The sequence below is a fragment of the Balearica regulorum genome, chromosome 2 (genome assembly GCF_011004875.1).
Source record: "Balearica regulorum gibbericeps isolate bBalReg1 chromosome 2, bBalReg1.pri, whole genome shotgun sequence".
Classification (NCBI taxonomy): Eukaryota; Metazoa; Chordata; class Aves; order Gruiformes; family Gruidae; genus Balearica; species Balearica regulorum.
Window position 1 is genome coordinate 156,064,457 of NC_046185.1, and position 20,176 is coordinate 156,084,632.

Sequence of the window (20,176 nt, forward strand, 5' to 3'; positions counted from 1 at the left end):
GCTTATCTGTCCTCAGACTGTTAACCCAGATTTAATTCAAAGAGGCTGCAATTGCAGCTGCAAGAACGACGTTAAAATGGAAACAATGAAAAGTGAGTGCTCTCGGAGGGTGATTGAAAGGCCCAGGGCACTGCAGCACATGCATTTCTAGCCCACTGGAAATGAAACCAACATCTCTCAGGAAACAGGCCCTTTGTGAGGGTTGTCCTTCCACTGAGAACAAAAAGCCGCTGGGCCAGAGCAGGAGCAGGGGAGAGGGGGAGAGGTACAATAACGTATGCCAAATATCCATAATGGGAGAGTGCAAAGGAAAGGAGCAGGAGGTCTGATCCAGACCCTCTGTGTAGGGGTGAGCTTTACTCACTTTTAGCTGTTTTACCTTAGACTGAAATACTGTGTGTTTTCCCTATAGTTTCCTACCAGCAAATAATTTCCTAACAATTTACAGCTAGGGGACCCCCTTTTGGCTCCCAGTGTCATTGTCCTCTGTGTCCTGATCAGCCCTGGTCCCCCTCCACATCAGCACTGGACCTCACATGGGGTTGTGAGAGGACGTAGCCACCCCAGCCCACATCCCATCCCAGACGAGCCTGCCAGCGGGATATCCTCTCAGCACGGAGGGTTGCATTGCAGCAACTGCTTGTCCTGCCTCTCCTCTGCCCATGTCCAGGGCACGCCAGGAGGCAGCTGAGGAGACGTGCCACCAAGTCTTGTGGCTCATTGGCATCCTCTCTGCAGTAAGTCCAGGACACCAGAGGACCTTTTTTCTCACTGGGTACATTGCCTGTGGCCGCTGATACGTACTCGCCCCTCAGCCCTACAGCTATCCAGGCTCGCTCTCCTCCCATGAGACTCCATCTCCCTTTCTTGTCACCACCCTCTCCTCCTCCTTCTGCTCTATTGCAAAAGCCCCTTATTATTGCATGAGAAATAATCTGTTTCTCTGAAAAATCCATTTTGCTTTCTCTTTCCTTTTTGGTTGGTTAGACAATTATTAATCCACCTCTTTTTCAAAAAATAGCCAGAACCATAATAATAAAGTCAAAATATGATTTCCCCATAATATAGTATAATCTCTCCCTTTTCTTTATTCCTTGCAGATGGTACACCTCTTAGCATAAACAGCATGTTAGCCTACTGATTCCAGATGCATAAAATACGTACAAATCTTCACTTTTTTTTTTCCTGTCTCTCTCTCTCTCTCTCCGTGAATGAGCGTGTGTATATACTTTATGTTTGCCATTTAATTTTCCAAGCTTTTCATTTTGATTTCTCTTTTAGGATGACACGGACTTGTCATAATCCATCTGGGATTTTATTCTTCATCATACAAAAATGTTGCTTGAAGGCCAGTTTTTACTTGGCATTAAGATACTGAAGATCAGCCTAAATCAGAGTTTTATAAACCTTTTATAACAAAATCCCTTCAGTTGTAAATGTGTCATCTCAATAATTAGATAAATATACCAGACCACTTGTTACCTGCCTAGCACAGGAACTAGTTACACTATTTCCTGTGACTGCGTGTGATGCGCCAATTCACCATCAAATATGAGGCTCCGGTATTTGCCTATCTTCCTCTGACGTCATTGTAAATAACTCTAGTTCTGAAAAGGGATTGCAACAAAGGCTCTATTAGAAGTAAAAGGCATTTAAACAAAGAAATCTAGGAATATGCTTTGTGGGCTAAAGGATAAGCTGGATGTATTTTGCATTGGTAGGTGAGGGGGTTTAAAATTCTCATTTGATCATTTACAGAAAGCTTCTGACTTGATTGTGAAATGTTTTCTCTTGTGCTTAAATTTCATGCCACAGATTATTAAAAATTGACTTTGCAGTATTTGTTTTACTTATCTACACCAGCCAGTCTGTGCTTAGCCATAGATTTTGTGAATTATTAAATTTTAAAAGGAATTTGTGTTGGATTTTACACTCCAGTTCTGTCTGTAGGGATGTGCACCTCCAGTCCTATCCCTGAAGCTGGAGCACTTTGATTCATCTTTAATCTGAACAGTTTTAAAAGTGCATGTTCCAAGATGTAAGACATGGTGATAGTCTCCAGTGTAATGCTTAACTAACTGCTTGTTAGTTTTAACATTTAACATGTGATGAAAAATAACTAGTTTCAATAGGTTATCTGAGCCATAACAATGCTCAACATAATTCATTCAGTCAGATAACAAGAACTATTTTCGAACATAATGAGAAGCTAATAAAGGTCACCATGCCTACAAACACATATACATCACTATTAATTTAACAGTACCGATGTCGAACGCATGCATTTCAAGTACAAATCTCTTTAACTGAAACTGCTTGATGTTAGAAGGCGGCAAGCAAGTGAATAAATATTCAGTATTTATATTAGAACTAGCCGCAAGTAAAAAACTTAAATCTAAATCAGGAATCAGACTGGTACTAGCATCAGACTTGACTTTGACTAAGAAGCTCGAAATACCCAGTTAAACATGTAAGGGCTAAAGTTTAAAATAAGATCTGCTTTTTCTGAAAGTTTGAAGTTGAGATCCATTTTCTCTGCTGAAATCAAGGGCAAAGCTGAGGGTTTTGTGTGAAAGTTTTGGCACTTCCTTTTTGGTTTATGCAAATTGATTTCCAGAAAAATATCAACACTTTTTCAGGCTGTTCTTAAGCTTCTTCTGTAAACTAAGCCCCTATGTGAAGGTGGGAAATTCAAAATGCTAGTGTTGAAAATTGAGAACTGTTGTAAAAATTTTGTTCTGTCACTGTCTAGAGGAGAACAGCAGTACATCCCTTCAATGCTGTTTGCATTAAATGCAAACACAGATTCGGGATTTACTTGGGTTTTACCAATATGTTGGTCTCAAGGACTTTGTGAAGAATTTTGCTGCCAAGTGAGATGCATTGTGGCATTTCCCAAGTCATACAAGTGTGGCAACAGGCAGAAGCAGCAACTAAAATGCAGCAAACAGATTGTGTAAAATAATTGCTAAATGGATCATAAACAAAAAGACTAGAAAATACTCCACGTACAAACTTCTGCTCTAGCTACATCCATAAAAACAAATTAAAATGCTAAGTCCTGGAGGTGCTCCATATTGTAATTAATGCCAGATTTCAAGGTGAAATTGTTTTAATTATACAGAGCATTGGCAAGATTAGTACACTCAGTGTTGACCTCATCGGGTTTTGTTTGTTTGTTTTCTGGTTGATTGCAAAATTGATATAATTATTTACATGAGGACTTTTTATTTTAATGACCTTTTTTTGTGTGCCATGGAGCAAACAGTAAATCCCCATTGTCCTGCTGAGCAGCTTGTCAGAACTGGGCAGCATGTAAGAAAGAGGGAAGAACGGACGGAAGCCTTCCCTTTTCTGGTTCTAAATTGTTTTGGGAGAAGCTATGATATTTTTTGCTTTTTCAATAATACTTTAGAGCAGACCTTCAAAAAGAAAATCATCCTTGTGAGCCAGGAAATCCTGTTCTTCTGATGGGCTTATAGGCAGTATCAGGGAGAGCTGTGCATCATAGATCAAAATGGGATGTCTTTCTAAACATATATTCTCTGCTGCTCCTTATAAAGCCACCATCCATCCAGATCTACCTCTCTTCAGAGGCCCTGGTTTCTCTTCTACAAGCATACTCATAATGGCTTTAAAAACCTGTGAGTCTGCCAAGCCTTACTCTTTAAAACAAATATGAAGATTTTCTCTTGGACATGTGGAACCCTGTTTCAAATATGACTATCTTAGATGGATGCCAGAAACTCTGAGCTGTAGGTGGCTCCTGTATGTGTTTAGGTGTTTGGAAGCTACGATTTACAAACTCGGTGCCTGTGTTTGGAAAACCACAAAGGTTCCTGTAAATGTACACGTGTATGCATGCAAAAGTGATGTATACATACACTCTGTCATAGACATTGTCTATAACAGAGCTCCAAGAGTGTCCACGAGAGTTGATAATCATTGTTGTAATGGGCTAAAATCCCTTTGGACGACCTTGGCTCTTGTTTGTAGTTGGGAGGCAGTTTATGGAAGAGATTTTCCAAACTGTAGAGGATTGCATGCGTATCCACTAAAACTGAACATATGCAGCATGGCTTTGAAAATTTCAGAGCATCCTTTTGCCAGCTTTTTCTGAGTCACACCTTGAAACCAGCTTACAGTATCTTTTCATTGACAACAGTGCACATTGAAAGGACAAATCTACACAAAGGGCTATAGATAGTAGCATTGAAATTAGAATGTTACAGAAAAGCCTCTGTCAGCAGAGTCCTCAAAATAACAGTGCTGAATGACCTTCCACTACGTTTAAAAATACATACCGCCTATTTTAGGTCAGATATCTTTATTTCCTTTTAATTATGCCGCATGTAATGATGTTACCACAAGGAGTCATAACAAGGTGTTTTGGGTTATGTGCACTCTGAGTCAGAGGTTGTCACTTATGAGAGGCTGGAAGCCTCTGCGTGGGACCCCACTCTGGACATTAAAAAATGCAAAATATTCTGATGGGTAACATATGTTTCTAACAAGGTTGTCAGAAAAAAACATGGCCCTAAGAGGTGCCTGAGACTTCGCTGATGGAGCTATGGTGAATGACGCACTTTCGGGCGCCCAGTTCCGTTGCACTCTGAACACTCTTGCACCTCTGCCCATAGACATGTCATTAGCAGTCAGATTTCTTCTGCAGCTCATTCCTAAATGTCATGCTAAATAACCATAAACACAACATCTTTGTTCCACAGGGGACTCTGAAGATGAAGGCAGTGTTACTTCTGCCCTAATCCGCCAGCCTTCGTTAAATAACCTGGCTCTGGCAGTCAGAGTGGGGTTCATCTCACCTTAGCCATCACTGTGCTAAGCATCAAGCTGACCAGACAAAAGACTCTGGGGCACTCAAGGGATTTGTTATAGTTTAGTCTTGAGAGGGTCCCTGTTTTTATTCACTAGGAAAGGAAGCCCACTGCCATTCATTAGGAACAAAAGTAGCATCTCTTTTTGCGTGGTAAAAACCAGAGAGTATTGCCATACCTTAGCCAATGGACTCAAACCAGGGACGTAGTCATGCAGTCCAGACCTCCAGATCTCTTCATCAGCAGCCTAATTAGAGATTTGCCAACCAAAGACCTAATATGCATCAATATTAGAATAGACACTTTATTGTATTTATTTTACTATGAAGAATTCTGCAAGCTAACATTTGTATTTATTATGAGCTTATAAAGAGATTTTTGAAGTGAGTTTTACATTTTAAATATGTCTGGGTTAAAAGGAATCATGAGAATGTTCCTTTTCCAACTTATTTTGTGTGTGTGGAAATCACTCCATCATTGTTTTCATTTCTGCCAGGACACTAAGCGTATCTGTTAAGAGTCAACAGATAGTGACCCTTGCTATGTGACTGAGAAATAGCTTTTGGTAACCTTATTGGGTGACTGGAGACAGATTACAGTAGAGATTTGCAAATCAGTTCAGGGGACTTCAGGGATCAGTCATCTGCAAAAGCACTGGAAAACTGCAGTTTGCCTTAGGTGGCTGGTTACACAGCGTGAGTAGTGAACAGTCAAAACAAATAGTTTGCATAGGCTGAAATATGTTTACAAAGTGCATTCGAGCAAATTCTACTGACAAGTATATCTGGAAAAATCTAAGTCTGATACAAACAGAAAAAAAATCTTAAAACCACTGAGCAAATGAGATACAAATCACTCTCTCAGCAGCAGACACATGCTAAACAAATCCCGAGGTCTACACATATCAATGACACAGACCTCAATCTACAGCCTGAACCACCTTACAGTATCAGGGCCATATGGAGCATGACTTTATGTTCTTCTTGTCACTTTGGGGGGAAGATATGGTGCTTTTTTTTCTCCATTGCTTTTTGAATTGAACAAGTTCATTTTTTTGATAGTAAGTCATTTGTTGAAGTGGCAGAGGTCACATTACAACTCTGTTTTGTCACTCAGGGACGAGGAAATGAATGATGGAATTGTTTGCATTTAAATCATCAGCATTAGAAAATTGCATTTATCTGATAACCTGATAGAAAGTCTGGAAGGAGAATAGTGGAAACAGACTTTCTCCCATAAAACTCTGTTCACTGGAGATTTACTGTGTGGCTACTTCTGGAGACAAATTGCCACCTTTTCTTTCTCCCTTTTTCTCTCTTGCTCTCTTTTGTTAACAAATATGAAGCAAATCCATCCAGTGAAGATCAGCCAAGGCCAAAGCATTTCAATTTTCTTAGCACGAGTGCTCCTGGACACTCTGAATGGTCCTGGACAATCAAATGCCTTGGAAAAGTTAATAAATATGGTTGCGATGTCTTGGTCTTTAGCCATGGCACTACAGATGTGACCCCCATAACTCCAAAAACATCGCATGTCCTGGATTCAGAATTTGAACAAGAATACCAAAAAACTGAACAAATCAGTGCACGGACTATTTCTTGTACTGAAGAACTGACCGTATAAGTATTTTTTTGCTCTACTGACCTAACATTTACATACGGTAGTGTAACAAAGAAGCCATCCACCCCGCAGGACGTGGGGCTGCAGGCTGGACCCATCAGGGGGTTGCTCAGATGAGCCCCATGGCAGCGCCAGCTCTTCCCTGTCCCGGCACTTGCTGCCCACAGACACGTGCCGGCTCCTTCAGTGCCCGCTCGCTGTCACCCATCGGCAAAGGGGCTGTGCTCGGGGTGGTGACCCGGCACTGATCGGGGGGGTAGGCGTGTTCCTGTGCTGCGGGGTCTGCTGCAAGGTGGGCAGCGGAGAAGTCACGCGCTGGCAGTTCACAGTGTCTTTGCTTCATATCAGAACCCAGTATATTTTAATCAATAGGCTTGGAAGCTAAGCGAGGCCTCGGCGAGCACAGTCATGAAGTGGGTGGTTACTGCAAGGACTGGTATTTTGGGTGAATTAGTGCCTGTCGTAATTGCCAGTGGGGAAGAGCAGGATTATTGTTAAATGTTCATTATTATTTTTCCTACATTGAAAACTCACTGGTCTAATATAAAGATTAAAATATATGTTGAAGAGCATTAAAATGTACATAGAAATGGAACTATATGTGCAGGTAGCCAGACCGTATTAAAAGTCTGCTGATGGTCAGGTCCCTGAGGGCATGACGGGCTGCCCTCACCCTGCCCACAGCCCAGGACCGTGCATGTTTCAGCCTCCCACGGGGCCATCAGCCCCTGCCCCAGGAGTGCCAGCCTCCAGCGCCCCAACAGCCCTGCAGGAGTGTAAGTCCTGTAAAGAGGTAACTTTTATTTTCTGGTGGTTTAGGAGAGGACTGTAGCCACGTTGCCCTACCCACAACGCATCCCTAGTTTGTTAGGAGCTCATTAGCTATGGCAGATACTATGGCCTTTTGAATCAGTGCCGTTCAAATAGCTCCTGCTTTACCAGAAAAGAGGATTTTCTTTGTTGTTGTGGAAAGAGGGAATAGGGCTCATAAGAGGGAATAAAAGATACCAAATTCACGTGACTAATGGAGTTAGATACATTTGAAGAGTGTGAGCTATACATTTTCTAGTAAAGGGGCCCTCTCCTCACCAGGATTTCCTGTGCCAGAGGGAAGAAAGTTTCAGATTGCTTTTGCATTTTAAAAATGAAAGAACAGAGCATGGGAGCTGTCTTATAATCTCTTGCTGAGATCAAAGGAGAAGGAGGTAAATGCATATGTACTTCTTTCTCTGGTGCTGCACCAGCTATTTAGTAGAGCTAATGGAGCCTCCAGTGTGGAAGAGGCAGAGATTAGCCTCTTCATCTCTGCTAACTGTAAAGAGTCCAAAATGATTAATATTATTAAGAGTGAATTTCAGAGAAAAAGTGAAAAGGAAATTCTCTCTCCCCTCTTTATCTTTTCATCTTTGTTTCCAGAAATAACCCTGAACCATGGTTTCCAGCATCCCACCCATTCCTATTTTTTTCATCTTATTTATCTGTAAAAACAGACTTGGAAATATCTAACACCCCTGAGAAGCTTTGACTTTGTGGAATTTTTGACCAGTTTGCACGAGAACCATGAAGGACTGACAAGACTGAATAGTCATGATAAGTTTATGGGATCAGATCCTTAACTGGTTTGAAACAGTGTTATTCCACTGACCTCAGCTGGTATGACTCCGTGTATGTTCGCGGACTTCAATAAAGCCACACAGACTCACTCCAGCTGAGGATCTGACCCGTGAAATTATGGAGTCTTATCCATAGCAAACTGAAATTCTGTCATGAATTGGTCTTCAAGGGAAAATAATTGCTAATTCAATGACTCCCACTGTTTTTACTGCAGCTGCTAGTCATTCTGTGCTGCAGAAAATCCTCACTTTTAACTGGTGAATCAAGAGTTTTCCCAGCAGCTTCAATGCACAGAAGATCAGAGGTGCAGAAGTGTATACACAGTCATCCAAACGTTATGTATTAGAAGGCAAGCCCTAGGGTCGGTCTATGAAGCAAAAGTGACATACTCAGGAGAAATCTTCCCAGCTAGACATTATGCCTTAGTGTCCTATTAGCTTTTCTGGTAAATGGTGGGGAAAAAAACCCTAAAATTCTGGTTTAGATGAGACTTGGGTTGTCTTGTCAGGGTTAATTTTGTGCAGAAACTTCCTGAAAGAGCTTACTGGGACCTGTTTTCAGCGTATCAAAGCAGTAATCCTGGCATGTGTATTGATGCTGCAGCACCATCCAGACAAATTAGTCCTCAGAATTGCAGAATTTGGAGCTGAAGAAAGTAAGCAACCTGCTCAGGAGGTTACAGTTCTGCTGTTCCTCTTGGCAGCCACCGAAGGGAGATGAGCAGAAAAGAAACGCGATAAAAAGTCAATGGCACTTTCCTGCTAAGCTAATCAGTCCTGTTTGAGAACGGAGGGCCATGCCAACTGCAAATCAATGCACTAAATCACTTTCGTTCTTGTGCAAGTCCTGCCGCCATGGCAGCTGCTAACAAGGGAATAAAGAAAACTGTTATTGGATATTTAGTAGACTTTTTAAGTGCTTGTGTAAAATAACATATTTAATTTAATGCAAAGTTATAAATGTAATTGGAGTTTATGGACATTATAGCAGGGAAGAGAAGAATAAGATTCCTCTTCTTTCTGCACAAAGAGCTGTTTTGTGTTCCCAGACCATCCTTATCCAACTGTCTGTGGTGTTAAAGAGCAGTTTTCCTATCAGATTTTACAACTTCACCAGTTTATTAAGGGGTAGACGCTGAGATAATAATATGTCTGATTTTTCACATAGCTGTTAACAAGTTCAGGTCGCAGAACAGGACTAGTACATACCTTCTTTAGGATGAAATTAATGTACTCTAATGCCACAGGCTATGTTGACGAAGGCTTCACTGACAGTGAGGCCGACAGTGACTGCTCCAGATGTGAATATGTACAAAAGCATGTGTAGATTTAATCAGATTATCCCACTTAAGACAACAACTGCACCCAATGGATTTATTCAATGATGTGATTTTTTTTCAATTATGTGATACTTTTTTTTTTTTTTCCCCCTATTCCTTTCCAAATAATTCCCAAATAATAATCTTTCTTGTCCCTAGCTGTGACTGGGACTACTCCCTTTCTGTGACCAGTCTCTGGGAGTTTGCAGTAATGTTATTAAATTGCTCATGAGAAGGTTGTAGTTTTCCTAGAAAGCTCAGTTTCTGCAGCATGCTCAGAACTCTCTTAGTCTAAAATGCAGGATTCACATACCTGAACTCCCGGTTTGAATCACTGTTGCACATACAGAGCAGCCCAACTTTGTCATCATTTAAATCATCAATCGTAACTGTGCAGTGGAATGCTTGATATAAAATCCCCATGGGCAAGCAGTAGACTGCCTTCTCTTTAATTACATCAATCCTCAATCACCCCAAAGCAATGCCATCCTTGGAAGCACTAACTCTGACAGGTAGTACTTCTGGGAATGCCATAAAAATGCCAGCAAAGCAGCAATGGCAGAGAAAATAAGCTGCCTCATCTTTGGAGAATTATTGGACTGTACTAACATCCAAGGGTACAATGTCAGCACAATGCAGAAAGAGTTAGATGCATTGCCCCCATTATTATTGTTGATGGGAGTCAGGTGTCAAGTTTCCTTTGCATCACTCTGAAAACTTAGCCTTCTTTCTAAAGCTTTAGCCAACTTTTCCTCTGTCACCACTCTTAATTGAGGGATAGATTCAAAGCCATTTGTGCTGTGATTGAATAAAGACTGAAAAGGTAAAAAGAAAGTACTAACAAAGTAGTAATGATGAACCTGAGGCTTTCAGACTCTGTGCAAGCTGTGATGGAAAGCTTAATAAATATTAAAGGATCATTCCTTAACAGGTGAAATTGGAGCAGTTGCTTTGTAGTAAATGGCACTGTAATACCAGCAACACCTGGGACAGCCCCAGGGCAGCCCCAACCTCCTTTTAGGTGTTTCAGCTCCCACAGGGTCAAATGGGAATTTAAGTGCCTAAATACTTAAATAACTGGCACAATTAACAGACCTGACTTCTGTCAGTAGCACCTTGTCTGAGAAAGCCCTGTAAATCTCAGCCCTTTTATATCACTTGGAGTTAATTGTTTGCTCTCAATAAGCACACCTATCTCAGTAAAAGCATTCCTAAATTATAACGGTAGTGCCTTTAACTTTCTGCTCACAGACAGATTGGTTAACACACGACTGCCTTGTGTTATAAAGGATAAATCAGGGCAGGATTCAGGTTAAATATGCATTATTATGGAAGTACAAGAGAGAGAGGTCATACTTGGCTGGCTTACAGTAGATGAACAGAGAGCAGATTAAATAAAGCCTTTCACCACTAATTGCTGACTGGACCTTACTGATGCAGGCCATTCATTTCCTAATGTTTAAGCAGGTATTCAGTTTGGGAAGGAGATGGGTACAGCTCAGGGAGGAGTGCTGACAGGCTCACTGGCAGTGTCTGCCCTTGGCTGGGACCATTTCACATTGGTCCCTTCATCAGTTATGGAGGCGAGATGAACAGCTATATCTGTTTGTGCGTTTGTAGGCATTACTGCAGGCTAGAGAATGATATCTTAGAAATAAAAGAGCAGTTTGTGTTCAGGTGAAGCATGTTATTATGCCCATGTTAGGTCATCCACACATTATACAGCGAAACTATCATCTTGCAAAATGTAAAGAAATACTTAGCTGTTCATCTACGCTGCACCTATACAAACATCTTCTTATAGTTTCTCCATGTAATGCGACGGGCAGTGCTAACACCCACCAGAACACAGGTCAAGACTTCCCAGCACAAGGTAGGGTAGAAAACATGTCTCCTAACTTTGGATATTTACAAGTCAGTCTTCAAGTCCAAATCAACAGTCCAGGCCCCAAATAAAATCAATAGGCACCTTCTGAGAGGCATTTACTGTATTTATCACAGCAGGCATTTATCTGTACATGTCCATACCAATGCCTCCTCTCAGAAGATAAAGTGAGATCGGTTCTTCCTAGGGTTGTTAAGCCCCTCTTACAGCAGATGGTGGCTGAACTTGGAGGCTTAAAGTTTGAGGAACTGAAACTTGGTTTTAACAGCTCAGCCCCACCTCAGACTTTATGTACCCGAGTGGGCTGCTGGTTTCAGAAGGTGGCAAAACCTTTCAAAATCAGGTAGTGCAGCACAGAGCTTTGCATCCTCCGTGTCATCCTGCGTGCCCGGTCCTGTGATGCAGTCTGTAGTACTGCCCGCATGGGCAGCTGCTTTGCTTCCTCAGACCTCAGCTCCACTGGCTCCAGGCATCCTTTTAAAGACCTTTGCTAACTTCAGTACTCTCACTTTGGCATAGACCACTCAAGTTTCACATAGTCATAATTTATTTAACAGGTTTAAATTAGTGATGGGCAAACCTCTCTTAAGCCAAATTGAGCATTTTCGTATAGTTTTGTGTCCCAATTTAGGTAAGTCTCCTTAAGTAGTGCAGCCTTGTATGTAGACACAGCCTAATGAGAAATTAGCCTGTTCACCTTGTACCGGCCAGACTAGTTTCCCATGTGACTGAAGAAGCCCTTCAGGTTGCCTTAAATGTGTAGGCAGATGTTCTTTGATAATACTGTTTGATAAGCAGCTGGCATACAATCACGTACTCACAGGTAGTGTTAATCACACAGATTTATTATATGCTTAATAAATCCACTGGCCATTTTTATGCTCTCCATCGCAAGACTTGAGCACACAGAGCTGAACACCGGTGGGTTTTATGCAATTATTCTCTCTGGTGCTTCTCTTGTTTTCTGGAGTGATGACATCCCAAAAAAGGGAGGGAAAAAAGAGGGAAAAAAAAGCCTGTCACAGTTTATAGAATGCAAAATAAAAATATTTCCAAAATGAATGTTCAAACAGCATAAGAAGCTTGCAAAGACGTGATATTTAAACTGCCATCTCCAAGCCACAGCCAGATCACTTGGAAAATACTTAATATAGTACACTCCACGGGCAGATGGGGATGCACATAAACTGATAATAACTCAAGAGTTTTTATCTCTATGTGTCCTCAAGCAAGGCATCAGGAGAGAAAAACACTCTTGCAACAAAATTAAATAGTTTTAGATCTAATTTTACTAGGCTGAACTAGATTTCAGATTGATTTCTGTGGAATCTAACAGAGAACACCACACATACACATTGCCTTTCTTATAAAAAATCCATCAACCACCTTGTGTTTTTACTTACTTTGCTCTTTACAAGAAGTAATAAGAAACTAATATTTCACAACACAACGTGTTTCATTCTGTAAATGGTCTTTCATGGTAAAGGAGCTTGGAGTGGGCTGTTACAGAGCACTGAAGTACAGCCCCTGAAATTTGTCTACTCAAACGCCGATTTACATTCATACAGTGAAACTGTGGCTAAAATCCACTATCTCCATTGTGAAAAAGGAGGAGAAGAGAGCTGCAGGACATGCCACTGTGGAAAGAAATAATGTTGCAGATGCTGCATACATTGGCTAAGGCCCATGATGTGATCAGTTAAACATATCCCAGAGGATATGTCCTGCATCTCAAATCATATTGGATGGATCCATATATATCACATGCATGGGTTTATTTCTGGCCCTTTCTGCTTCCCAGGTAATAAACTAGAAGTTACTTTGGCCTCGGACTAAATGAGCACGGCCGTGTGCGGAGGCCCTGGTGGGATGCAGGGCTGCAGAGCAGACAGAGCACAGGGCATGAACCTGCCGCTGCATGTTAGGCGTTGGGTCATCTCTGGCAAAACATTTCACAGAGCTTCCCCAAAGGCTTTCCAAGAGTGCCAGTTCTGGGTCAGTAAACAGCCAGAATGGGGGTAAAAGGATTAGTCCAGTTGCCAGCTCCTTGAGCTAACTGATTCACATTCAATATTCGCTGCGGTATCATAATACCCTAAACTGTTATTGCTATTTAATATAATGGCATTTCAGGGCTCTCATCTTGGACAAGGATCCCATTTTGCTAAGCGCTGAACAACAATAGAGCAGAAAGATATTCTCTGCCCCAAGAACTAGATAAATAAATGATAAAGGCAACAAGTAAATCTATTTACAGCAGACCTCTGCACTTGGCAGGCCACGATCAACTCCCAGGCGAGGCACAGGGGCAGGTGCTTTTGTGCGTGGGCGCTGCATCACACTGAGCAGCTTGTTTCCCTGTTTCAGAGGAAGAGTTCATGGCTCTGGGTTCACACCTCTGACTTCTAACTCAAAGCACAACCTACCTTGTGCAGCTGAAAGCCTTCGCCTGACAAACTGACTATCCAAATGTTCCCTGGTTTTGTCTTCCCTTTGGTTAACAGACAAGAAAAAATGTATTCTGATATTTTACATGTCATTTCATGTCCCTGCTGAAGCAGAGAACAAAAAAAGTAATGCTGAATACATGTTTTTTCTTTTAAAATCCTAAATTCTGTAATCTGAATATTCCCTTATCTCGCTGCTTTTGAGAAAAATGTTCCATGCAAAATCTTATTCAACCAGAAGGGTTTTTTTCTCAGCATATTCCTCTGCTACCTCCAGGAAAAGCTCTCCTTACTGTTCCCACATGGGCCAGAGTGGGATATCACAACAAATGCCTTGGACTGAAAACCAATTATAAAAAGTATATCTTTAGTAACTGTCCACCTCAGAGGCCACACCCCCAGGGATGCCAAGCAGCATGCAGACAGACAGAAACCATCCCACATATTTTAACCCTTTCACATCCCCCGGTACACAGGCTTTTCTTCCCCCCTTGGACTGGTCAGTTAGATGTGCTGCTCCGATTGCACTGACCGATGGCTCTCAAGGGTTCCTGATGCCAGCAAAGCTTCACCTTCAGATCTGATCTCTTAGTGTAAGGGTGAGAGAACAAAACACAAACCAAGGAGGAATAGGCATGTGTTAATAGCCCCTTGCAATTATAGGCAGGCTTGAATTTATCCCGTGCGATGCAAGGCATCAAACTTGGATAAGGAACTCCTGGAGCAGGCACACAGCTGTGCCGACGCTGCTGCTGTGCCCGTACAGAAACAGGAGCCATCTGAAGGAGTTTAGGGCAGCCACGCTTCTGACTTAAACACAGCCAGACGAGATGGACAAAAACGGTCCTCCCAGCCACACTGGTACCGTGGTGGTCATTCACAGGCACCCCAGCAGAGCTTTGTCAGAGGAGGTATAAAAGAACATTGCACAGAGCCTTCCCGCTCGTCTGCGAAGCCAAAAGCACTTGGGCAATGCCACTGCAGCTCTGCAGACTTGGTAACTCATGACTCAATGGCTGGTTCTCGAATTCAGCTGTAAAGGCCAATTCTGACACCAAGCAAGTCATTCCTATCTGGAAAATGGCTGCTTAAACTAAATGATGCTGCATGGGGGCTGTACCAGGGCTGTGAGCCCTGCTCAGTAAGTGCTGCGGTTTAAAGACATTGCTATTTTCCCCACAAATTTGCCGTATTTTTCTTTTGTGTAAAGAATCGCCTCATCCTGTCAGTCACTGTCAGCCCAAGTCTGAACTGACTAAGGTATGAGAAGGAAGATAGAGAATCATCTCCTGATGTGCAGGCTCTCTTCCCTCCCTGTGTCCCCTTTCAAAATAAATCAAGGCTAACAGAACTGTAAAAATGTAGCTATTTGAATAGCTGCAAATACTGCTTTAAAGAAATAAAAATCAGGTTTTTTCAAGAGGTTTAGCAGCTGAGTTTACATTATTGCATCAGAATTGACCCTTCCTGAGTAATTTCATACTGCATGCAAACCAAATGAATTCTTTAGGACTGGTTTATAATGTCCGCATTGAGTTTTTAAAAGAATACTATTTAAGAAACCTCTGACAAGTAAAGTAGCTTACGGTAATCAATTAGAATATGAGAATAAAACTAATTCAGTAAAACTGCTAACACTGATCTGGCAAACCACTGGTAGCCATCTGTCTAATCCTTCTTGTGTTCATAAGTTGCATTTTAAAAAACAATTATTAATAGTGCTCATTAGCTGCCAAGTAAAAGAGCATGCCACAAGCTTCTGCTCAGAGATTAGCTAGTATAATAAATACTACTCACTTTTTCAAGTTTGAGCTAGAACCTGAGCATGATCTCATGGTCAGGACAAGTTTTTCTATTGGGGTCCCCAGGAATAGGGGAGACTATAAGAGATGGGCCCAAGGACAGGTGCAACACCCTGCAGATGCCAACCGTCCTCCTACAGCCCTTCAGCACCGATGGCTCCTCAACCTCCCCACTAGACGATCTGTTCCAGCGCTGCACTATCCTTACTGTTAGGAAGGTTTTTTAATGTCTCAAGTGAATTTTCCTTGGTGCAATTTAAGTCCATTACTTCTAGTTGTGTTAATGCACATGGAATACGGTTTGCTCCTTTCTTCTATGCAGCAGCTTTTCATGTATTTGAAGACTGTTGTTACAACCCCACTCAGTCTGCTCTTCTTAACGCTAAACAATTTGTCCAACATGTATAAGGCCTGATTTTTAAAAGTGTTGAGCTCCTGCTGTTCCCATTGCTTTTATTCAGGTGATTGAGAGTGGAAGAACTTCAGTATGTCTGATGATCAAGCCGTATTGTCTGATGCCCTTTAAATACTCATAGGTATGAAGGCCACGAACACTGTTTATAGCTGTATATGTGTATTCTTGTCTTCACAATAAAAGCGTATTTACAGGACCTGTGGCTAGTCCTCTGCCTGCATCCACAGGGCAAGAGCAATGTCACAAAAAGAACAGATTTTAGTGGAAATTTCACTGCCTTATATGCCAAGCTTTGCTAAATCATTTGGACTAAAATGTTTTCTGGTTTTCATGAAAAACATATCTTGGCGAATGTTTTATTCATTTGTTTAAATGATTTATATGGCTACTGTCAAAACAATGTTCATGATTATTTTTCAACTATTTGCTGTTGTTGGAAGATATATACTTAAGAAGAGTGAATTCAAATCCTTTTCCATCCCAAAACAGAGGAGAGTGAGATTTCTTCCCATAATGGGCTTCTCATCAGGAGAAATGGTGACTTTTGTGCTTAGGGTACTGGAGCAGAGTTCCACTTGGCGTCACTTGGAAGGATGTTTTTATAGTGAATATGCTACAAAATATGATGCTATTGTCTTGCGGTAGTGTTCCAGGGTGGCTAGAAATAAATCCCACTGTACCTGCTCTTTGTCTCTCAATTTCCATTGTAAATACAGCTTTCTTTGTGTCCATGTAGGCCCTCATGAAATCACTCCTTCAAGTCATCAGAGGCTTGTGGTACAATTGTAATTCAAGCAATAATAGCTCCTTGCATTGGTTCTCATAAATGTAAGGTTATGTATTCTGCCTTTCTGGAGAAAAGAGGTTTTGAAACGTCTTGTTTTCTCCTCTTAGACACTGTCTCATAGCCTTGAAAAATAATGTCCTCAGACAAATACAGAGAACATTTACGATTATAAAGTAAAAATGGCCACTCTAATTTTGGGCTACCTGCCATTGCTTCTTTTTGAGAGAAAAAAAAAATCATAGAAGCAGAAGAGAGGGAGAGAAAAAAAGGAAACTTTAAAGGCATTTCTCTGAGAAACTATGGCCTTTTTGTATCCAGCCATGTCCTTTATTCTTATTCATAAGATTTCATCAAACTGCTGGAAAGAAGACTAATTGGGATGGACATTAAAATATATGGGAACTATAAAGTGTGAATACACAACTGTCCTAATATTTTTCTGAAATGGCAAAGAAAAATAACAGTGAATTTCGCCATTGACAGTAAAGCTGAAGTAGTGTCCTATGGTGCATACGTGGTAGTAGGCCATAACATGCAAAAGATGGAAATGCACAATCATATCAGTAGTTTTATACCTAGCCAGATTATTTCTCTGTAAACACCTACATTTAATTATCCTGTTATCTATATTCCCCTCCTCCATAGGCTCGATAATTCATCTGAGCTACATGCGTACTACAGCTCTTTTCTTACATCACTCACTCAAAACCCTGCCCTCCTCCTCCTTCCAGACACACACTAAATCATCCATTGCTCAACCAATGGATTGAAATATTAAATTATAATCTTTATTGTCTGTATTGATTGAAGGATATCCAGTTATTAGGGCCTTCCTGAGTTTGGTTGACATGAACCCATCCATTGCTGCCGTAAGAGTGCTGTAAATTATACAGGTCATCCCATCTCTCCGCCACACAAAGCAAATGCACCAACAAGGTCTTTGGGGACAGTTGGGCAACAATGACAACAAAAGCTTAAGATGGCTAAATGGTCCCTTAAGGCAAAAGGGAAAATAATTTGATAAATTTAAAATCCACATTGTAAATCTGGTCTATTGCATGCACCAAATGGTTTGGCATGAAAGATCGGTCATAGAATATTCCTTTACCTAATAATAGTACAGTATAAAGCTACATGGTTTTGCTTTTTGATTGGTGGCAGGAGTCTACATAAGCAACCTCAGCAAGAAAGCACATGTCTTCATGGCTTGGTTAATGGATTAACTCTCTACAAGAAGTAAAAATATTTTCTTAGTGAAGAAGCTTGAAGTTTGGGTACGATATCCGGTGTCTTGAGGGTTAGTTCTGAAGGTCTGACAGCTGACAGCAGTCAGGCACAGACGGAGCACATTTCAGCTCACTGCATCTCAGTACCCAGACACAACAGTCATTGCTGATGCTGAAGCCAAGGGCTACCCTGATCCTACGTCTACCATCTGAAGCGTTCCCTTTACCAAATGTAGCCTTTGGATTTAGTCCCAAACGCCTATGCTTTTTTCACTTTAATCAAAGAAACTGGTTGAGAAAGTCAGGAGCGAATAACAGCCTTTATCCTGATCACAACCCAACAGTCTCACACGCACTGAGATGATAGTGTCGTACAGAGATACCACATTTCTCGGTGAGCAACGCCTTAGCAAAAAGTGTCAAAGTATTCACTTAGGAAAATCTTTTGGCTACAGCGTTCATAAATAGCTTCATTCTTTTGGTTTGTGACATCACTACAATCCCTTAATGAAACTGCAATTCAAGGAGGCTAATTTGTACTCTAATTACATATTAGTCTGGGCTGAAAGGTTTCTGGATGGAAAAAGGTTTTCTTCAGGCAATCTTTTAGTCTGCTTATTGTATTTACTTAACAAAGAGCAGTCAGCTTTTACTGTGATTTCTCATAACAGAGTTGAGCTGTAGTGTTACCTAGCTAAGGGCAAACATCTGCAGTCATTTTTGATGGATTCTGATAACGGTCTTTAACAAGAACAAGGACTATTTGCAAATGTAGGAAGAATCAGGCCGAAAAAGCTCTTCAGTTGGAATGCTTTCCAGACCAGTGGTGGATTAGTAGCCAGGTAGTTTAAGGGAATTCAGAAAAATACTTTCTCACCAATAAAGTCCCCATGGAAATAATTTTTCCTGTGTCACTTGAAAGACGACATTCTTGGTTTGGTTGTGATGCTTCTGCCACAGGATGAAAGCCCAGCATTGTTCACAATGTGCAGGATTCAGAGTATTTCCATCTAACTAAGGCATCTAAGTGGAGAAATACTTTAGGAAAGCAACTAAGTCCTTCAAAGCTATGAATCACCTTTGTAAGATTTATTTCTGTTTCTTCTGCTACCTTAAGTAGATACTCTGTTAATGTCAGTACCCAGCAAAGTACCCATAGTTTGTCAGGAGTAATTCAGCCTAAACAAACTAAACGAGAAACTAAATAAACTAGTTAACAAACTAGATAAAGCAATATATCCCTGTTTCCAGTGTTTGTGTTAACAGCAACTTTTCCCTGTAGATAAATCCTGAGCCAAATTTTGAGCTGGTGTAAGCAGTACTAGTTCTCATTTTGCTGAATCTGTCCTGGGATCAAATGCAGAGGCTGATCATGGGTGTCTGTGCCATCTACTATCTGCAGGATAAACAGAAACTGCGGGTAGAAGGAACTGCACTTCGTACGAATGTGAATAAGAAGGATTTCAAGTAGGATTCATATTGTTTGGATAATATCTTCCCATGCACACCATAAATGCACACCATTTCCCAAAAATCCAATCAACAGTTTCTAGGATTAGAAGACATTGTAGTCTCTTGTGCCATCAACACTTGAGCTTTCTCTGAGACTTCTGGTTCAGCCTCTGTCAGGGAGAGGAAACAAGAGGAGAGGAGCTGATGGTCTCATCTATGAGAGCAGTTCTCACGTCCCTCCTTCCCGGGCTGACGGCCTCCCCCATTCCCACCTGGACCAGCAATAGCCTCCCACATTCCCAGCTCTGCGGTGCTCAGGCAGCATTGCTGGGAAGCACGGGCAAGGAGCACTACACGGGGGCAGGAACCAGGAGGGACCTGCATTTGGTATTTGTATGTGCCAGCTGAAATAACTGTGTTGCAGTTCTGTGAACTTTGGTGGGGCTATAGAGTCAGGGGAAAAAAAAAAAGGAAATGGACTTGCTGAGATGTTTTCACCTGAAAAAGAAGTATGGAGTAGATCAGAATGTACTGACAAAATACTGATTTTCTATGTCTCTTTTTTACTCTTTTCTTCTAGAAAAAGTAAGCATACTGTCAACCTTCATAGCACCCTTCAAGTACCTGAGTCCTGGCGCAACCACCATGGAGGATGAAGACAATTTAAGTAAGCAGTCTGTTTTCTTTATATGCAGATGAATAATAACATTTAAAGAGAAAAGCTCTACAGCGTAGGGGCAGTTGTGGAAAGGAGGTGGATTTGCAAATATCGGCA

General features: G+C 41.3%; 1 protein-coding gene across 1 annotated transcript in view; it reads left to right on the forward strand.

Moving 5' to 3' along the window:
- Positions 1-20,176, forward strand: part of ADARB2 (adenosine deaminase RNA specific B2 (inactive)) — a 313,365-nt gene that overhangs the window by 182,245 nt on the left and 110,944 nt on the right. Inside the window, exon 2 of the mRNA XM_075746581.1 lies at positions 19,982-20,068. Coding sequence (XP_075602696.1) covers positions 19,982-20,068 — 87 coding nt within the window. The remainder of the gene's footprint in view (positions 1-19,981; positions 20,069-20,176) is intronic.